The sequence below is a fragment of the Terrapene carolina genome, unplaced genomic scaffold (genome assembly GCF_002925995.2).
Source record: "Terrapene carolina triunguis isolate 2854851 unplaced genomic scaffold, T_m_triunguis-2.0 Scaffold141, whole genome shotgun sequence".
NCBI classification, from domain to species: Eukaryota; Metazoa; Chordata; order Testudines; family Emydidae; genus Terrapene; species Terrapene triunguis.
In genome coordinates, this window is record NW_020664492.1 from 1,627,061 (window position 1) to 1,646,236 (window position 19,176).

The 19,176-nt window shown below is 45.9% G+C and overlaps 1 protein-coding gene across 1 annotated transcript in view; it reads right to left on the minus strand.

Annotated features, from left to right (window-relative positions):
• LOC112112901 (sacsin) overlaps positions 1-19,176 on the minus strand; it is a 104,913-nt gene that overhangs the window by 76,949 nt on the left and 8,788 nt on the right. Inside the window, exon 2 of the mRNA XM_026653536.2 lies at positions 3,431-3,581. Coding sequence (XP_026509321.1) covers positions 3,431-3,581 — 151 coding nt within the window. The remainder of the gene's footprint in view (positions 1-3,430; positions 3,582-19,176) is intronic.

A 19,176-nucleotide genomic window follows, 5' to 3' on the forward strand; every position in this document is an offset into this window, starting at 1 on the left:
CTGAAGTCATTCAAATATAAAATTGCAGAAATACTAACTGTATGTAACCTATCACTTAAATTAACTTCTGTACCAGATGACTGGAGGATAGCTAATGTGAAGCCAATTTTTTTTCAAAAGCTCCAGAGGCAACCCTGGCAATTACATGATGGTAAGGCTAACTTCAGTATCAGGCAAATTGGTAGAAACTAGAGTAAAGGACAGAATTATCAGACATGTAGATGAACACAATGTGTTGGGGAAGAGTCAACACGGATTTGTAAAGGGAAATCATGCCTCAACCATATATTAGAATTCTCTGGGGGACTCAACAAAGATGTGAACAAGGGTAAACCAGTGGAGATAGAGTACTTGAACTTTCAGAAAACTATCAACAAGGTTCCTCACCAAAGGTTCGTAAGCAAACAGTCATGTTATAAGAGGGAAGGTCCTTTCATGGATCAGTAACCGGTTAAAAGACAGGAAACAAAGGGTAGGAATAAATGCCCAGATTTCAGAATGGAGACAGGTAAATAGTGGTATCCCCTAGGGATCTGTACTGGGACCAGTGCTGTTCAATATATTCATGAATCATCTGGAAAAAAAGGGTAAACAGTGAGGGCTGGGGATTTGGGGAAGGGGGTCCGGAGGGGGGGGGGTGGGGGCGGGGCGGGGGCAGAAGGGCACGAAAAAAAAGGGGGAGCGGCCAAAAATTTTTTTGCTTGGGGCAGCAAAAATCCTAGAGCTGGCCCTGCCCTCTCCAAGGGTTGCAGCTGTCTGGAGGTGCTTGCCTTCCACGCCTTCCTCATTCACACCTCATTCATTCAACAGGGCAATTGATTACAAAGTGGGGGGGAAGATCTTATTCTACTTTTAGCAAAAAGACATTTTTCTTTTACCTTAATTATACTACCTTAAGGGGCCCGCTATAACAAATTACTGAGGTTCAATACTGCTGTTTCGGTGGGGTGGCGCTGGGGAAGGAGGGTTTGTTTCCGCGGGACAGGTGGCGCTGGGGGTGGGGGTGGAGGGAGGGGTGTTTCGGCAGCGCTGGTGGGGTTGTTTCCGTGGGGCGGGTGGCCCGGGAGGGGTGTTGTGTTTTGGGGGGGCTGGGTGGCGCTGTGGGGGGAGGGTTGGCAGCGCTCGGGGGGTTTCGGCCCTCAGCTGTTTTCTTTGGAGTAATATGGCCCTCACCGCTTTATGAGTTGTGCAGGCCTGGTTTAGATGATCTGACTTATTTTTGGGATGAAAGCTATGATTGATTGGAAGCTGACTGTAATAAATTAGGAATACTGTTTCTTGACTGGGCTTTTGTGTTGTTTACTGTATCCATATACTGAGTTAATTCAATAGCAGATTTGCCAGGAAATGCACTCAGAACGGGGAAGGGGTGGATCCTGATACACACTTCCTTGCAAACACTTTTAGGCCAATACAAAAGCATTTGATGCTCTGGCTCTAATCAAACTGGGCTTTAAAAAAAACCACCTGTGGGAAGAGAAAACAAAGACTAGATTTAAAGGAACACACTTCCTTAAGGGGACAGATAAGGTTGAGCTAAGGTGAACCCAGACTCCAGAGTTTGAGGTGCCTGGGGTAAGACAGGCCTACCTACGACTATAAATAAGATAGACAAGTGTAGATCTTTTATTGTTTTAATAACATCTTCTCTTATGTTATGCTTTATTCCTACTGTTAAGTTTAAACAATACTTCATTTTAAGATGTCTGTTTGGGGTCACTGCTGGCCACAAGCTCCTGAAGAGAAGAACAGTAGATACTCAAACCCAGTCAGAGCTATTGTGGTAATACAGTTGATACACAGCCTGGGATCTAGTCTAAAAGTGGGAGAATTGCATGATTCTACTACAGGGAGACAGAAGCACAAGGCCTCATACAGAAGGGGGGATGCACTCAGAGAGGCCAGAAAAGGGGTCACAGATGCAATTAGCCCTGTCACCATGACAACTTACACTCAAGATTATTTTAACTGACTAGATCTGTCATCTAGAAATAAAGCAAACTTCACTTTATTTTTAAAGGGGAAAAAGTTTTACAGCAGATCATTCTACCTACTCAGTGTATACGACAGTGGGAGAACCTGGCCCTAAGCAACTAGAGTTGAAAAGGTTGAAAATAACTTTTATAATTGCCATGATAGAGAAGAAAAAACCTCTATTTATAGTCTTAATTATAAAACCAAAAATATCAGACTAACTATTCAAGACTCTTTAGTGACTAAATGTTTCCAACCAAAAGACATAGTTCAGTAGTAATGCCAACCAAAAAAAGTGTTGCTCAGACTCTCGGCTTCCTGTTACATTTCAGAGGGTGATGTGCTAACACCTCTTTCCGGTACCACAAAATGGAAACGGAGGGCTGAGGAGAGTAAAATCAAGAAACCTGTGACCAGTGTGGATTTGATTTAAATCACTAGTCAGAAAGACTCGATTTAATCATGGTTTTCTACATAAAGTGCATTCTTGTTGGTTGTTATAACCTTAATACATATTCTTCACAACTCAGAGATAGATATAGGTTTTATTTTTAGAACATCACCAGACAGTTTGCTGTTGAAGAAAAAAATCCAGAATACTTAACGTTGTTGTTTTAGTTAAATAAAAAAAATTAAATGTCTGTGTCTGGTGATGTTCTCCTCCTAATACAGCATGGCAAGAAAATCCTCCAAATATTAATGATTAGCCTGTTGAATTGGAGATAGTTCACCTCCCAATGACTTCATAAATATCTGCTTCAATTACCTTTGGTAAATGAAATAATCAAACAATCATTCATTTTCTGATATAGCTGTAAAACTAATCTGAAAAGTTTTCAAAATAAATCATTGTTAAAAAATGTATAGTGTGTACCTTCTAAAAATGAAACCTACATCTATCTCTGAGTTGTGAAGAATATGTATTAAGGTTATAACAACCAACAAGAATGCACTTTTATGTAGAAAACCATGATTAAATCGAGTCTTTCTGACTAGTGATTTAAATCATGATTTAAATCAATTTGGTTTAAATCAAATCCACCCTGCTCCAGATGCTCCTCTAATATAAATAATCATCAACCAACTATCTCAATGCTTTCCTTGCAATAGGCTACTTCATGCATGCACATACACCTCTACCCCGATATAACGCTGTGCTCAGGAGCCAAAAAATCTTACCGTGTTATAGGTGAAACCGCGTTATATCGAACTTGCTTTGATCCGCCGAAATGCGCAGCCCTGCCCTCCCCCCCCCCGAGCGCTGCTTTACCCCGTTATATCCGAATTCGTGTTATATCAGGTCGCATTATATCGAGGTATAGGTGTATTATATTTAATGCTTTAAACATTTCAACTCTGCATTGTCTTCATCAGGGAAAGCAGGGATGCTTCCAAGGCAACGTGTAAATGGTATATCAGTCTGGCAGCCAGTCACAGGTCACAGAAGGACACTCACCTCTCTCCCAAGGTGCCACAACTGCTGCTCAGCGACAGGAAACCCGGTTTCTGAATTAATTAATGCCTTTAGGTGTCCGACAGCCGCAGAAGGAGGCACCTCGAATGTCTTGCAGCCCAGGCAGTCATGGAGCACGGTCACCCTGGCCAACCTGCGGAACACAAGGCAGAGGAGCTCAGGGTGGGAGGTGACAGGAGAGAGCTCCCGCTGTCACTAGCTCACCCGTGCCCAGCTGGGGGAGCGAGGGAGAGGTCCCACCTCGCCCCTAGGGTGACCAGACATCCCGCGATTATCAGGACCGTCTCGATATTAGGGGCTTTGTCTTGTATACTCAACAATACCCCCGCCCCCCAGAAAGTGTCCTGATTTTTCACACTTGCTACCTAGCCACCCTACATCCTCCAGCTCTTCAGCCAGGCAGCATCAGCCTGGGCTTCCCCCACAAGCGCTGAGCCGCAGGGAGGCACCAACAGGCGGGGCCCTTGCAGGCAAAGACGCCGCTTCTCGGGAGAGAGGATGAAGCTCTGACCGGGACAGGACCCGCTGGCCTTGGAGGCACGGGCGGGGTGACGGGCATGGCGAAGGCTCCGGGGATCCCGAGCGCTCCCTGCCCGCTGTGAGGCTGCGACAGCCGCCGCCGCGCTCGGGCGGGGAGGAGCCGCCGAAGCGGAACCCGGCCGGAGGGCCCCGCTCCGGGAGCCGCCTCCCACTCCCGCCCGGTGCCGCAGACCCACCGCCCTGCCCCGCACTCACATCCCCCCACGGCCGCGGTCACTCAGCCAGGAAGCGGCCGGGCGCGTCCGCCGCTCAATGACAGTTCGAACCCGCCACGCTCGCGCCCAGCGGCCCCGGACACAAAGAACCGTTAGCTGCGGCACCCGCCGGGCCCTGTCCCCCACGCGGCGCCGCGGCTCCACACATGGCCAGGGGGCGGGACTGAGCACGGGCGGCCCCCAGCGGGGACGGGCCAACACAGATCTCTGCAGGGGAGGCGGCTGTCACACCAACCTCCTCCCGCTGTGAAGGGAAACCAGGCTACCGGGGACAGGGAACTGCCCTCGCGGGAGACAAACGGCTCCTCTCCCCGGGCTGACAGTGACACACACACTTCACACAACAGGATCCTGCCCCTTCCACACACACACACACTACACCAGACCCCCTCCCCATCCCCACAGACTCACACACCCCCACAGCAAAATCCTCCCCATTCCCACAGACTGTGACACACACCACAAAATTCTCCTCCATCCCTATAGACAGCAACACTCGCAGCAGCGTCTTCGCCCATTCCCACAAACTTTGAAACTCACCATCAAGTCCCTGCATCCCCACAGACTACAACTCACAGCAAAATCCTCCCCGTTCCATCCCCACAGATTGTGACACACACAGCAAAATCCTCCCCGTTCCATCCCCACAGATTGTGACACACACGGCAAAATCCCCTGCCGCCAGAGATTGTGACACACACAGCAAAATCTTTCCCGTTCCACACACAGACACAACACAGCAAAATGCCCCACTTGTCCCCGCAGTCTGACACACACATGCAGCAAAATCCTCTTTATTCCTACAGACGACTAGCACATGTACACCAAAATTCCCTACCCAACAGACTGCAACCCATCCAGCAAAACCAACTCCTTCCCATCCCAACACGCTGCAACGCTGCAAACACAGAGAGCAAAATTCCCCCAACCCATTCCATCCCAACACAACGTGATACAGGGCAAAATCCTACTTATCCCCACAGACTGTAATACATGCTGCAACAAGTTTTACAATTCCCAGAGTGAGAGAGCCTGCAACATTTTAAAATCCTCCTCCTCAAAAGAATCTACAATGTATACACAAGTTAAATACAGTACTCTTCATCTGTATCTGTAGAAGCATATCTGATTATCAGTTCTGACAAAGATAAACTCAGTATATGAAGCGGAGAGAGGTGAGGAGGGGTGGCAAAGGTCACTTTATCTCATATCCTTGGCCAGCCTGAAGCATATGTTAGATCAGCCTCAAGAGGCTGTTCCAGCAATCAAGAAAAGGCAGAGTGCAACAATACTCTAGTCAAGACCCCTACAGTGAAAGGCTTATAAGTAAGGCTATGATTTTTGTCATGGATATTTTTAGTAAAAGTCACAGACAGGTCACAGGCAATAAAGAAAAATTCATGGAAGCCCATGACCTGCCCCTGACTTTTACTAAAAATATCCATGATAAAATGGGAAGGGACTAGGCAGCTGCGGGGTGGCTGGGAGCTCTGGGGTCCCCACCACCCGTGGGGGCTCAGAGCTCCAGGGTCCCCCCCCCTCTCCAGCAAAAGGGAGTTGCGGGAATCCCCCTGCCACCACCGCAGTGGGGAGCTGCGGGAGTCCCCCTGTTACCCCATGGCGGCCAGGGGCTGCAGGGGTCCCATGGCCCTGCTGCAGCGAAGGGAGCTGCGGGGGTCCCCCTGCTGCTGCAGCAGACAAGAGCTACGGGGTACCCTCCCTGTCTGCGGTGACTGGGAGCTTGGAGGCCCGCTGCCTCAGGCAGCAGGAGTACCTCACAGCTCTTTGCCGCTGCAGGAGGCGGCGGGACCCTGCAACTCCCAGCCACCGGGGCAGAAGTCATGGAGGTCTTTGGAAGTCACAGATTCCATGACTTCCGCGATCTCCATGATAAAATCATAGCTTTATTTATAAATGAATGGCATAGAGCTGCTACGCTGGCTCTACACCACTCAGGAAAGCCCCTTGGAAAAGAGAGAATCTTTGGTGGCCATATCCAGCAAATTTAGGCCCCTTTAGGCTGCACTGATGTAGCTGCTCTGCTGTAGCACATCTGGTGAAGAGGTGGCATGCGGATGGGTGAGCACTCTCCCGTCGGCATAATTACTCCACCTCCGTGAGAGGCGGAAACTGTGTCAGTGGGAGAGGATCTCCCGCCGACATAGCACGGTGTGGACAGTCTGTAAGTAGATGTAACTTACGTATGTGGAATGTAATTTCCTGAGGTGGAATTTGTCCAGGACACTTTAGTTAACAAAGACACCTACTCATGTAAATTGCCATGGGATATGGACTGATCACAAGTACTCAGAATCTCAATTTTAAGTCTTGTACAAAATCTGCAACAATTCTACTGCTTTGTAAGAATATTGGTGTCATCAGCTAGTTGTTTTTATGCATTTTTTTAAATAAGAGAAGCAAAGCAACAAACAGGACAGACAAAATTGCTAGCGAAGCATGGCCAATTTTATAATGCTTTCATTGACACAAGCTGATACTTATAGTGCAATATACATAAAATAATCTCTTTATGATAGATATACTTTCCCATTGTAGACTTTTAGTATTGGAATGACAGTGTTATCTCATGATTGGAGCAGGGCACTGCAGAACTTCTAAATTCTGTTCCTAGCTCTGACACTGGCATAGATCTTGAAAAAGGTCACTTAAACCTCCCTGTCCCTCAGTTTACCCATCTGTAAAATGAAATGACACTGACTTATTTCACAGTGGTTTTGAGTTCTTATACACTTCTCAGCATGCCAGCTCCATGGTGTGGAGCACACATTCCCAAAATGAAGGACAATAAGGGACACTCACTTGTGCAACAAAAATCACAATGTGGGGCCTCATTTTCCAGCTTTTGTCTCACTTCACTGCCCCTGAATGTTTATGGACAATAACCTTCCAGTTTCTATTCCCATTCTCCATTGCCTCTCATTTTCCCTCTATCACTCCATAGTACCAAAAAATTCACCTCTTCTCCTCATACTCCATTTTCCCTCAAATGTTCCCTTTTCTCCACCTCTCTCCATTTCCTTCAAACACTCATTAACCATCTAGCCTCATTATTTTAGGCAGCCAAAGGTTACTAGACATCCTCTGTGGTCCCCATCAACAGACCATGAGTCCTCACCCAGAAGAAAGATGTATAGGCAGCATCAGCCTGGAGTTATCCTGGCTCTTGAAGGGCAAAAATACACGAAGAGAAAGAGCTATGAAAAAACATGTCAAGATCTAGCAACATTAATGCATTTGCTTATGAGGAATACAGTTGGTTAGTGTTCTCAGGAAACAGCTTGGATTTGAAGTTTGCTTCAGAAATGACAAGTCTTCATCCATGAATTGGTACAGTTCATCTGGTGTTAGGGAGATACAAATTAGTTAATTAGCTCTTTTTGCTAATTCAATTATCTGTAACCAAGCTCCTTATCTTTTTGCGTGTTGGCAATAATGATTGATTAACTCTTTTTCCCTGAAATGTAACAATGGGTAGACATCTTTAAATAGTGAATCATCCCTGAAAAGTGACTGTATAAAAACTGTACCTTCTGACTCAGAAGTACTCCTGGTATGTACTCAATACTATCTTCTGATTTTAGTGACAAAAATAATTTTTTACTGGTTTTTACTCCTGTTAGCACTGCAGAGACAACACAGCTTTGGAAGCGGGAATGGAATTCTACTCCTTGTGTACCATCAACAAAATCGTTTACTAAATCATTGCACTGTGCAAACCCATTGAAGATAATGGGTCACATAAGTAAAATTTGGCTTGCAGAACCTTTATTACTGATGATCATATATTATATGAGAAGGAAAGAACCCATTTGACTCTCACAACCCAGAGTGAATTCTGCAGGAGCGGCATTTAAAAGAAACATCTTTTTACTTCTAAACTGAGTACAGTTGACTTGGAAATTATTGAGATGATAAAACACAAACATCCCAGAATGGCATTTTTACAATCACTTTTCAAAGTAGAACAGCACTTTTCAAATTATTATTTTCAAAATAAATATGTAAGAGAACATTTCCTTTAAGACTGGGTGGCTATGAAAAAGGAGTTCTGCTTGGCCAGTGCTATAGAAATTGGGAGACGTTAAACACAATCAAGATATGTGGAAACAAAGTCGTAGAGTATGAATGCAAAATGTATAGAGCCCTCTGCAATGTTGTCATATTGCTATAAAATGAAATGAAAGCAATCCTCAGAATGGCCATTTCCTTGAAAATAGAAAACTGTAGATTTCAAAATGACTAAGCATATCATACTCATCTGGAATAACTGTGAACACTGGCAAGGTTTGCTGCATTGGACGATGTGAGTCCCTTCCATAAGCAAGAAGGGATATTACTGTGCAGAAACAGATGGGAAGGAGTCTGAGGAAAGGAAGAGTAAATGGGGCCATAGAAACAAATATTATTGGTGTCAAGTATCAGAGGGGTAGCCGTGTTAGTCTGGATCTGTAAAAAGCGACAAAGAGTCCTGTGGCACCTTATAGACTAACAGAAGTATTGGAGCATAAGCTTTCGTGGGTGAATACCCACTTTGTCAGTCGTCTGACAAAGTGGGTATTCACCCACAAAAGCTTATGCTCCAATACTTCTGTTAGTCTATAAGGTGCCACAGGACTCTTTGTCAAATATTATTGGGTTACTAATTCAACAGGAAGCGTACTGCAGTAAAAGATATGCAACTGCAGCTGCTAAGATTCTGCAGTGCTAGCAGGCAAGTAACAATGACTCAACAACCACTTTTAGATTTAAGACAATGCACTACTAACAAAATTAAAACCTTTTAAAATGCAGTAAGCATTGCACATTTGTTTTATACCTAATTTCTAAGCCAATTCCTTAAGTATTTATGACAGCATTTTTTTAAAAATTAGAATGTTTAAACATTTCAAATTAAGTAGAGATGACTGACTGTACTAATCAGTGAAATCTTTGTCTGACTTATGCTTTACTGAACAGCAAACTATAGTACCATATTTACTAATCTAATTTCAAGAAGCCTGAGAATAAATCTACCACTCTCTGATGACACATGCACACTCTTTTTGGGGAAAAAACTGGAAAAAGTTGTAATCAAACCATTTGGATTATACAAAGCCAGATCATTTATAGGCTAAATTCTGCCCTTATTTGTTCCCTGTGGATCCCCACTGACTGCAGTTAAGGTGGAAGAGAAGATGCATGAAGGCAGAATTTGGATCTAAGTTATGCCTTACTTGAACTGCTTCAATAACAGCAAACAAACGAGAAAGCTCATTTTCTTAAAGAAAAAAAAAGAAAGGAAAATCATAAAGATTATATTTGTGGTATATTTACTTTTAATAATAAAGGACAGAGTCTGGGTTGTGAAAATGTCTGACTTAAATAAGGTTTCTGGCTTTTACCTGGTTTGTTACATAATTTAAATCTTTTTGCTGAAAACATTTATTATGGGTTACTCCATTTTATGTGTAATCAATATTCCTAGTCTGCATACACTCATCATGTCATCATATGGTTCCATTACATTCAGATGCTGAGTCACCTCTAAGTGGTTGTGGCACTGATAAAATATATAATGAAGGTGGAAGCTTTGTTGCTCTTCCTTTAGGGAGCTGATGCACTTCTAAATGCATGTATCCATGCCCAAATACTAAAAGTATGGATGCATTAGAAGTACTACTACTACAAATAATAATAATAATAAAAAGATTTAAGGGCAATGGCTAGCAGTAGTTTTTCCTTTCCACTACATGGTTTTTTGCTGTCTCAGTTACATATAACTGACACGGGAGCAATAACTATTTATATTTTAACATAAGCTACCTCCTTGATGGCAGATTACACATACCAGTGGAGAGTGTTTAAGAGATCATAAATCTTGTTTTACTTTACTACCTGCATACAAAATAAAAAGCAGAGCAACGGGGCACAAATCAGTATAAAAAAATAAAAACCTTCTAGTGAGTTAGTGAGCAAAAACTTACTTTCAGCTCTGACCCTAACATACATTGACAGACAAAAAGCTCTCTGAAAGTTTTTTAAGGCCCACAGGGGAGGAACTATGTGCATCCCTAACTATGGAGCAGTTAATTTATCTCCATAACAAATATTAAATTGCTGAAAATCACGAGGTTTATTTATTCAAATAAGCTCAAACAACAACAAACACCTAGTAAAAAAGACTTGATGTTCCAAATTATGCAAAAGATCAAACCACCAGAATGGAGGATAAAAATAATTTCATAAATTGCTCTTTGGAATATTGTTTTGGGAGAGATTGTAGTGCTGCAAGTAGTGTAGCTAGCATACATTTCCTGTCTATAATACAAAGTATTGTTCAGGCCCATTTTCTATGATAATAACAGCCGCGAAATGACCCTTTCTGTTAATGCTTCAAAAGTAGGTCTACACTGCAGGCTTGCCACATATTGTGCTGTGCATTTTTGTCCAAACTACTGTATCATCCCCACTCAAAGCCATGCCATTCCCACAATTTCCTGTATCTGTATCTTCTGGCCCTTCTGCCTACTCGCTTCAGAGTCACCCTCTATGCACTGCTACCTGCCAGTTCACATACCCTTGCTTGGAATTTATTTCATTTTCCACATCCTGCTCTAGTTTCTGAACAATTCAGTCCAGCTCCATCTTCCATAGAAGATGCTAGCATGCTGTTAGCTGACTGGAGGAGCACATGGGAGTTCGAATTAACCTCAGGTGCAAGAAGCCTCCAGACCATGATCATAAAAGGAGCTCCAAAAATATACATCTCTATGAGACCATCTCAAAGATACTGGGAGATGTGGGCATCCACCAGACTGGTGGGTAGTACAGGGAGCAGATGAAGCAGCTATCCCACAAGGCCAAGAATGGACATGGCAGGTTTGGCAACGTTAGTGTTCACTGCTGCTATGAGGAGCTTGATCAGGGTTGCCACTGCCCCAAGCACAGAACCCACCATCACCTCTGACATGCTCCTGAACTTGGATGGCCTTGTTTTCAGCCTGGTGGAAGAGGGGTATGGGGGGTAGCAGCAGATGAGACCATGGCAGAGGCTCAGTCCCAGGAACAGACAGCAGAGTTCAGCCAGTTGGGCTTGTGGACATTGAGGGTCTATTTTTGCAGCTGGACCTAGGGAACAGCCTGGAGAGTATGCAGCACAGGGTCAGTATCTGAACTGAAGCCTGGTAAGTGTTACCTGCCATATTTGTTATTGTCATGATGAAAAATGTGCTTTTAAGAGAGAGAGATTTACAGGTTATGCTCAACAAAACTATCATTATGGAGGATGGTGCATGCAATAGAGTGTGTTTTGCTTCGACTGAGGGTGGATGTGACACACTATACCTCAGGGGAACACTCTGTAACCCCCATATTCATCATTTGTATATAATTGTGATATTTCATATAAAGCATGCCATGTAAGGTATTATGGGAAAGGCTATGATCTATTAAAAGACATTGTTCTATCTAAATATGTATATTATTAGTGCATATGAAGTTATAATTGTAATATATGGAGATATCCTATCTCCTAGAACTGGAAGGGACCCTGAAAGGTCATTGAGCCCAGCACCCTGCCTTCATTAGCAGGACCAAGTACTGATTTTGCCCCAGATCCCTACGTGGCCCCCTCAAGGATTAAACTCACAACCCTGGGTTTAGCAGGCCAATGTGCAAACCACTGAGCTATTCCCCCCCCCCCCCACGATTGTGTTGTTGTTATAAGATTGTGTTGTTGGTTTTCACTAAAATATGCTGTGAGTTAGGAAACCGTCCAGATATTAGCTCCTCAGAAAAAACAAGGGAGCTAACCAATGCCCGGACAGGTGTCGAACAACCATCAGCAGCCATTGTCCAGCAAGAGAGTTACAATTCAATGACTCACTTGCATAAGGCCATACCAGGGGAATTGCTCAACCTTGCCTGGTGACTCAGCAATGCCCACCAGACATACCTGGACTTGTTTTCTCCAAGCACATGGAATGAGGATGTAAAATAGAGGACAGAGGCTCCATGATTTGTCCTGTCTCTTCCCCCACCTACGCTGAAGGCAACGAGAACACTGGAGCTGAGGAGAGTGGTCCCAAGGCTAACAGGGAGAGCCTGTGTATGAAAGACTGTACCCAACCTGCAGTATCTAGTGGTGTGAGAAAAACTGCTTAGTCCAGATATTGCTTAGTCTAATAAGGTTGAGAATTTAGACTGCGTGTTTATCTTTTATTTTCTTTTGGTAACTACTCTGACTTTTTGCCTATCACTGATAATCACTTAAAAACTATCAGTTTGTAATCAATAAACTTATTTTAATGTTTATCCTTACCAGTTAGTTTGACTGAAGTGCTTGGTAAATCTGCTCAGGTTACAAAGGGTGGTGTATGTCCCCTTTCCATTGATGAACTGGTGAACCAATACATAAAATTGCATTGCTCAAGAAAGGGTCTTGAGCAGTGCAAGATGGTATATTCCTGAGGTACAAGGCTGGGTGCTCGGGGGGATTTGGCTGGTGCCTTTCTCTATGTGATTCGTGAGTGGCTCTGGGATCGTTCATGCAATCTAGCTGGGTGTGGGGTTCCAAATGCGGTTGTACCAAGTGGTAACAGCACCTGGAGGGGTTTGCTGCTTGTCACCAGTAAGGCATTGTTAGAGACAACCCGGAACAGTGAGTTAAGGGGGCACAGTGTCCCACAGTCCCACAGTTGTACCTCGGGGATCCTGTCACAATGAAGCCATAACATTTCCATAACCTACTTTCTTCTTGTTCCTTCCCATCAGCATGTGCGATCCAAGAAGAATGCCGAGTGAAGGGAAAAAAATTAAAACACATAACTAGCGAGTCTTTCAGACTATCTTTGCAATTTAAAAAAAATGCAAAACAATTAAAGGGTTACAAACCTAGCAGAAATGAGTGCATAGCTTTGCAACTACTGCTCTTCTGTAACTCGGTCACACTAATGATGTAGAGTTATACCTTGATTAGCAGAGCACTTTCCCAGACATCATGGATTATAAGTCCCTTGGACTTGTACAAAGTGGTAAAGTCCCTTTAGGACCTCAGTCCTTGTCCTTTTAATTCTTTCCATTTGCAGGACACTACCTGGGTCCCGGTCTATGGTGGGGGACAGCACGGGAGAATCCACACTGCTGATACCAAGCCTCTGCATCTTAGTGTAGCATCCTGTTAATGTTCACTCTAATTTCCCTCCACTCCTGACAGATGATGCTTGAAAAATTTTCAAGAAGGTGGAACTCTAGTTAGTCAGTCAGATTCCGGCAAACTTGCTAGGGCAACCATGGTAATTTACTAAACCTTTCCCCCTGTTGATATGCTGCTCAGTACCACATACTAAAAAATCTCCTTTTCATAAACAGATGGGATCCCACCACTAGCCTGGACAACTTCCTTTTTCCATTTTGGTACTTCTGAAATATTTATGTCTCCTAGGGTTTCCCCGGCCTGAAACATTGTCAGAACCAATTCTGGTAACAGTGCCCTTTTTACAATTTCACCCCATCCTCCCTCAGCCAAACACAAATTTAAAAAAATAAATTAATATATAATTCTTACCACAGTGAGTCCATGGACTGCCTATGTTAGCAGGAGGTTATGAACAAGACAATGCATAAAGAAGTAAGAGAAGCACTCCAAAATAATAAAAAGTTGCAATCTGGCTTTATGTTGATGCAGAATGTAAAGTGGGGGGATTCTTTCCTCTCCTTCCTCCCCGTACCACAATGACAAAGAAAAAAATATGCTCCTTCATTGTCTTGGCAAGCATTTTCACCTTAGGTGGACCAACCTTCTGAGCCAGAACTCTGGAGGACAGGATTGTCCAGAAGCAGGGGAAACACAAGAGGGCCAAGGATGAGATGTTTGGCGGTGTGGTCTGCACAAGTGAAGAGTACCTGGAGCTCCAGAATGTGAAAGAGGAACAGGACATGCAAAGGGAGGAGAGACTGCTCAACAAACTCCTCAAGGAAGAGCAGAGGAATAGAGGACAGGACCATCTGCTCATGGAAAGGCTGATCAACTTGGTGACCAACAGGGTGCAGCTGCCAGCTCCAGTACCAGCTCCACAGCTGCGCCCTTTGACAGCTTCACCAATGCCCATAGAATCTCCTCCATGGTATCACATCCTGCAGCCAGTGCAGGCACTGGAAAACTCTAGGGTTGGCTGAGTCATTGACAACTCTATGAACTGGAGTGGACAAATGTACCTGTGCTCTCCATCCCCATGCAACCTACAGCCCCATACAATCCTTTGCAGCCACATGCAAACCAGGCAACACATTTTGCCAGAGGGAAGGAGAATAGGAGGAGATCTACAGACAGCTGCTTCCACTACCAGTGAGACTGACTTGTGAGGCTTGGAGTTTGGGGTTCATACAATTTCATTGTTTTACTCTGATTTTGAATGTTTTGCACAGACACACGTACACTTCTCTTCACACTGCACACTTGTTACTTCCTACTTGTGAAGAGGAAGCTGTTACGCCTGTAATGGTTTAACTTTTTTTTTATTCAGTTGTTTGGTTAATAAATTGGTTTGGTTGTACAACAGGTTGCTGTGTGGGTTCTTGTAAAGGAAGGTGGACCTAGGAAGTTGTTTCATAAATTTTTAATTAAGTTGCAAAATCTCACACATCACATAAAACCCACAAAACCTATAGTTGCATAAAACCTGTAACAAGTTGACAGTTGTATAATACAGCAATACAAATTGATTACAGGTTGATCAAAACTGTTCCAATTATCACCTCATTACAGGCCCCCATTACAGCATCATAGCTCATTCACACCAACTTGTGGTGCAAGGATGCAGGCACACAAGGCATCACTTATTTCCCTTGCCTGCCTGGACCCAGCCCAAGTGATCAGTGCACTTTCTGGTTGCCGATACTGGGTCTGCAAACCATTAGTGTCTTGAATCAACACCATGCAAATGTACTCGCCTTTAGCCTTGCAGAGTGCAACAGGCCACAATCATATGGCCGCAGTCAGCCACACTGAAATCCAAATGGTTTTGTAGGCAAGTGCCATCTTGCCTTCAGCTTGTGAAATGTGCAATCCACTACGATCCCACAATGAAACTTCCTGTGGCAGGTCCTCTGATGTCAGGGTATGGTTTCATGAGCCATGGCAGAAGTGTGTAGGAGGGGTCTCCCAAAATAAGTAATGGGCACCAATACCCTCTTGATAACAACATTAAGAAGGAATAAGGTCCCTCTTTCTCCCAGCATGTAAATGTCAGATCTCCTCATCACCTGGCATCATGCACTTTTTCATACTTCCCGTATTGGGGTATGTCTACACTACGAGAGTATTTCGATTTTACTTAAATCGAATATGTGGAATCGATATTACAAAGTCGAACGTGTGTATCCACACTAAGGACAGTAATTTGACTTTGAGAGTCCACACTAACGGGGCAAGCGTCGACATTGGAAGCGGTGCACTGTGGGCAGCTATCCCACAGTTCCCGCAGTCCCCGCTGCCCATTGGAATTCTGGGTCGAGCCCCCAATGCCTGCTGGGGAAAAAAATGTGTCGAGGGTGGTTTTGAGTAACTGTCGTCATCCAACCGTCACTCCCGCCCTCCCTCCCTGAAAGCGCAGGGGGGCAATCAGTTCGCGCACTTTTCTGGTGAGTGACAGCGTGGACGCCACAGCACTGCGAGCATGGAGCCCGCTGCAACCATCGCTGCAGTTATGGCCGTTGTCAACACCTCGCACCTTATCGTCCACCTTTTCCAGAGGCAGATGCTGAGAAATCGGGCGAGGAGGCTACGGCAGCGTGGTGAGGACATGAAGTCTGAGAGTGGCACAGACCTCTCACAAAGCACGGGACCCCGCGCCGTGAACATCATGGTGGCAATGGGTCATGTTGATGCTGTGGAACGGTGATTCTGGGCCCGGGAAACAAGCACGGACTGGTGGGACCGCATAGTGCTGCAGGTCTGGGATGAATCACAGTGGCTGCAAAACTTTCGGATGCGGAAGGGAACTTTCCTGGAACTTTGTGAGTTGCTGTCCCCTGCCCTGAAGTGCAAGGACACCCGGATGCGAGCAGCCCTGACTGTCCAGAAGCGAGTGGCCATAGCCCTCTGGAAGCTTGCAACATCAGACAGCTACCGGTCAGTCGCGAACCACTTTGGCGTGGGCAAATCTACCGTGGGGGTTGCTGTGATGCAAGTAGCCAACGCAATCGTTGAGCTACTGCTGTCAAAGGTAGTGACCCTTGGAAACGTGCAGGTCATCATAGATGGCTTCGCCGCGACGGGATTCCCAAACTGCGGTGGGGCTATAGATGGAACTCACATCCCTATCCTGGGACCGGACCTCCAGGCCAGCCAGTACATTAACCGAAAGGGCTACTTTTCAATGGTGCTGCAAGCACTGGTGGACCATAGGGGACGTTTTACAAACATCAACGTCGGATGGCCGGGCAAGGTTCATGACGCTCGTGTTTTCAGGAACTCTGGTCTGTTTAGATGGCTGCAGGAAGGTATTTACTTCCCGGACCACAAAATAACTCTTGGGGATGTGGAGATGCCTATAGTGATCCTCGGGGACCCAGCCTACCCGCTAATGCCCTGGCTCATGAAGCCCTATACAGGCGCCCTGGACACTGAAAAAGAACTCTTCAACTACTGTCTGAGCAAGAGCAGAATGGTGGTGGAGTGTGCTTTTGGATGTCTCAAGGGGAGATGGAGAAGCTTACTGACTCGCTCTGATCTCAGCAAAACCAATATCCCCATTGTTATTGCAGCTTGCTGTGTGCTCCACAATCTCTGTGAGAGCAAGGGGGAGACCTTTATGGCGGGGTGGGAGGTTGAGGCAAATAGCCTGGCTGCTGATTACGCCCAGCCAGCCAGCCGTGCGATTAGAAGAGCCCAGCGGGACGTGCTGTGCATCCGGGAGGCTTTGAAAGCTAGGTTCCTCAGTGAGCAGGGTAACCTGTGACTATTAAGTTTGTTTAAAGAGAAGCTGAACCTGCCCCCGTTTCTTTACCCGGTTAATGTTGACTATCCTCTCCAGCTACATACCCCGTTCACCCCGTCACCCCCTTCCAACACACATTTAAAAATAAAATAAATGGAACTTTGTTAATGAACCCCGTTTTCTTTATTACGGGTTTCGCGGTAAAGTGTTGAAACTGGGACGCAGACTGTGGTGGGGAGCGGGCGTAGTGATGGAAAGGACGCTTCTAAACTCGAGGAATGACAGGCTCCTGCTCCTAGAGCGGTCCGCAGTGGTGGACTGGTTGTTTCAACGGAGCCTGCTACCCCTCCTTTTCGGGACTCTGTGTGTGTGGGCTATGTGACTTTGTGGCGGGGGAGGACGGTTACAGATCCCCTGCTGCGTGGCTCTGTGATCCAGGATAAGGACCGCTGCATAAGATCTCTAACCGCCCTCCCCCGCCACAAAGTCACATAGCCCCCCCCACACACACACACACAGAACATGAAAACCACCTCCCAGACTGACCAGGGTGCCTAGTGACTGCAATGTGTGTGTGACCTGCTGCTGAACCTGCCCCCGAGTCTGTACCCTGGTAAAGGTGACTGTCCTCTCCAATTACCAACCCCCTTCCACCCTTCAAACACACTCTCCTCTAAAAGAACATGATGGAAACAGTAATTAACAGAAACGTAATTTTTATTAGCAACTACACAGTTAGGGGATGAAACTGGGACAGGGGCTTGGGTGAGGCGGGAAGGAAAGGACTTATCAAATTTTTGGGAATGAGAGCCTTCTGGTACTTGAGCAGTCTGCAGGGGTGGAGTGACAGTTTTCACGGCCCCTGCCGCCCCTCCTTCTTGGGACTTTGGGTGAGGGGGGTATGGGACTTTGTGGCGGGGGAGGGCGGTTAGAGATAGACTGCAGCGGGGCTCTGTCCTCCTGCCTCCGGTCCTGCAGAACATCCACAAGGCACCGGAGCGTGTCCGTTTGCTCCCTCATTAGTCCAAGCAGCGTTTGAGTCGCCTGCTGGTCTTCCTGCCGCCACCTCTCCTCCCGTTCAATGTGTGATCGATGGTATTGCGACATGTTCTCCCTCCACTGGGTCTGCTGGGCCGCCTCGGCTCGGGAGCAGCCCATAAGTTCTGAGAACATGTCGTCCCGTGTCCTTTTCTTTCTCCGCCTAATCTGCGCCAGCCTCTGGGAGGGGGATGCCAGGGTAAGTCGGGAGACAGTCGCAGCTGTGGGATGGGAAAAAGGGAGTGAATTCCTCAAAAAGATAATTTTTTGTGAACAATGAACATAGTCTTTCTCTGTGAACAAGACCATGCACAGCACCTATCACATGCGCACTCAGGACAAGGTCGAATTTTCGGCCTTCGCATTCAGTGCCTGGGGTCTTGCAGTGCAGATCAGACAAGCAGGGCAGGACAGCAGAATTCGGGTAGCAGGCTGACATGGTAAGCCGTAGATTTTTGGCTGCTTAAAACTTAAATTATAGCAGTGCCCTCCTTTCACGTTCAAAGCAATGCTCCTAGCGTTGGCCAGTTCCTGCTGCCGGCAATCCGGCAAGCATGAACTCTGCCCCTGTCCCACCCCCTCGCGGCTGTCCCCGGGAAAGATCCCTGTATGCTGCCCCTCTCCAGCCTCCACCGCGTGGCTGTAAACCGCCAGTTACAGTTCTGTAAAGGATCAGGCAAGCAGTCCCAATAGTAACATTCCCCTAATTCTAAGCAGGTCACCATGAGCGACATCACTCTGCTGAGGATTTCTGAGACAGAGAAAGAATGCATGCTGCATGAAAGCCAGCAAAAAACAGAGCCGTATGCCGCCATGCTCTGCAAGGCAATGATCCCAGAGTACTTGATGATAGCCTGGCATAGAAAAGTTTCCTACCACGGAGGACACAATAAGGCCGCTCTCCCCAGGAACCTCATGCAAAGGCTTTCCAATTACCTCCAGGAGAGCTTCGTGGAGATGTCCCATGAGGATTTCAGCTCTATCCCTGGACATATAG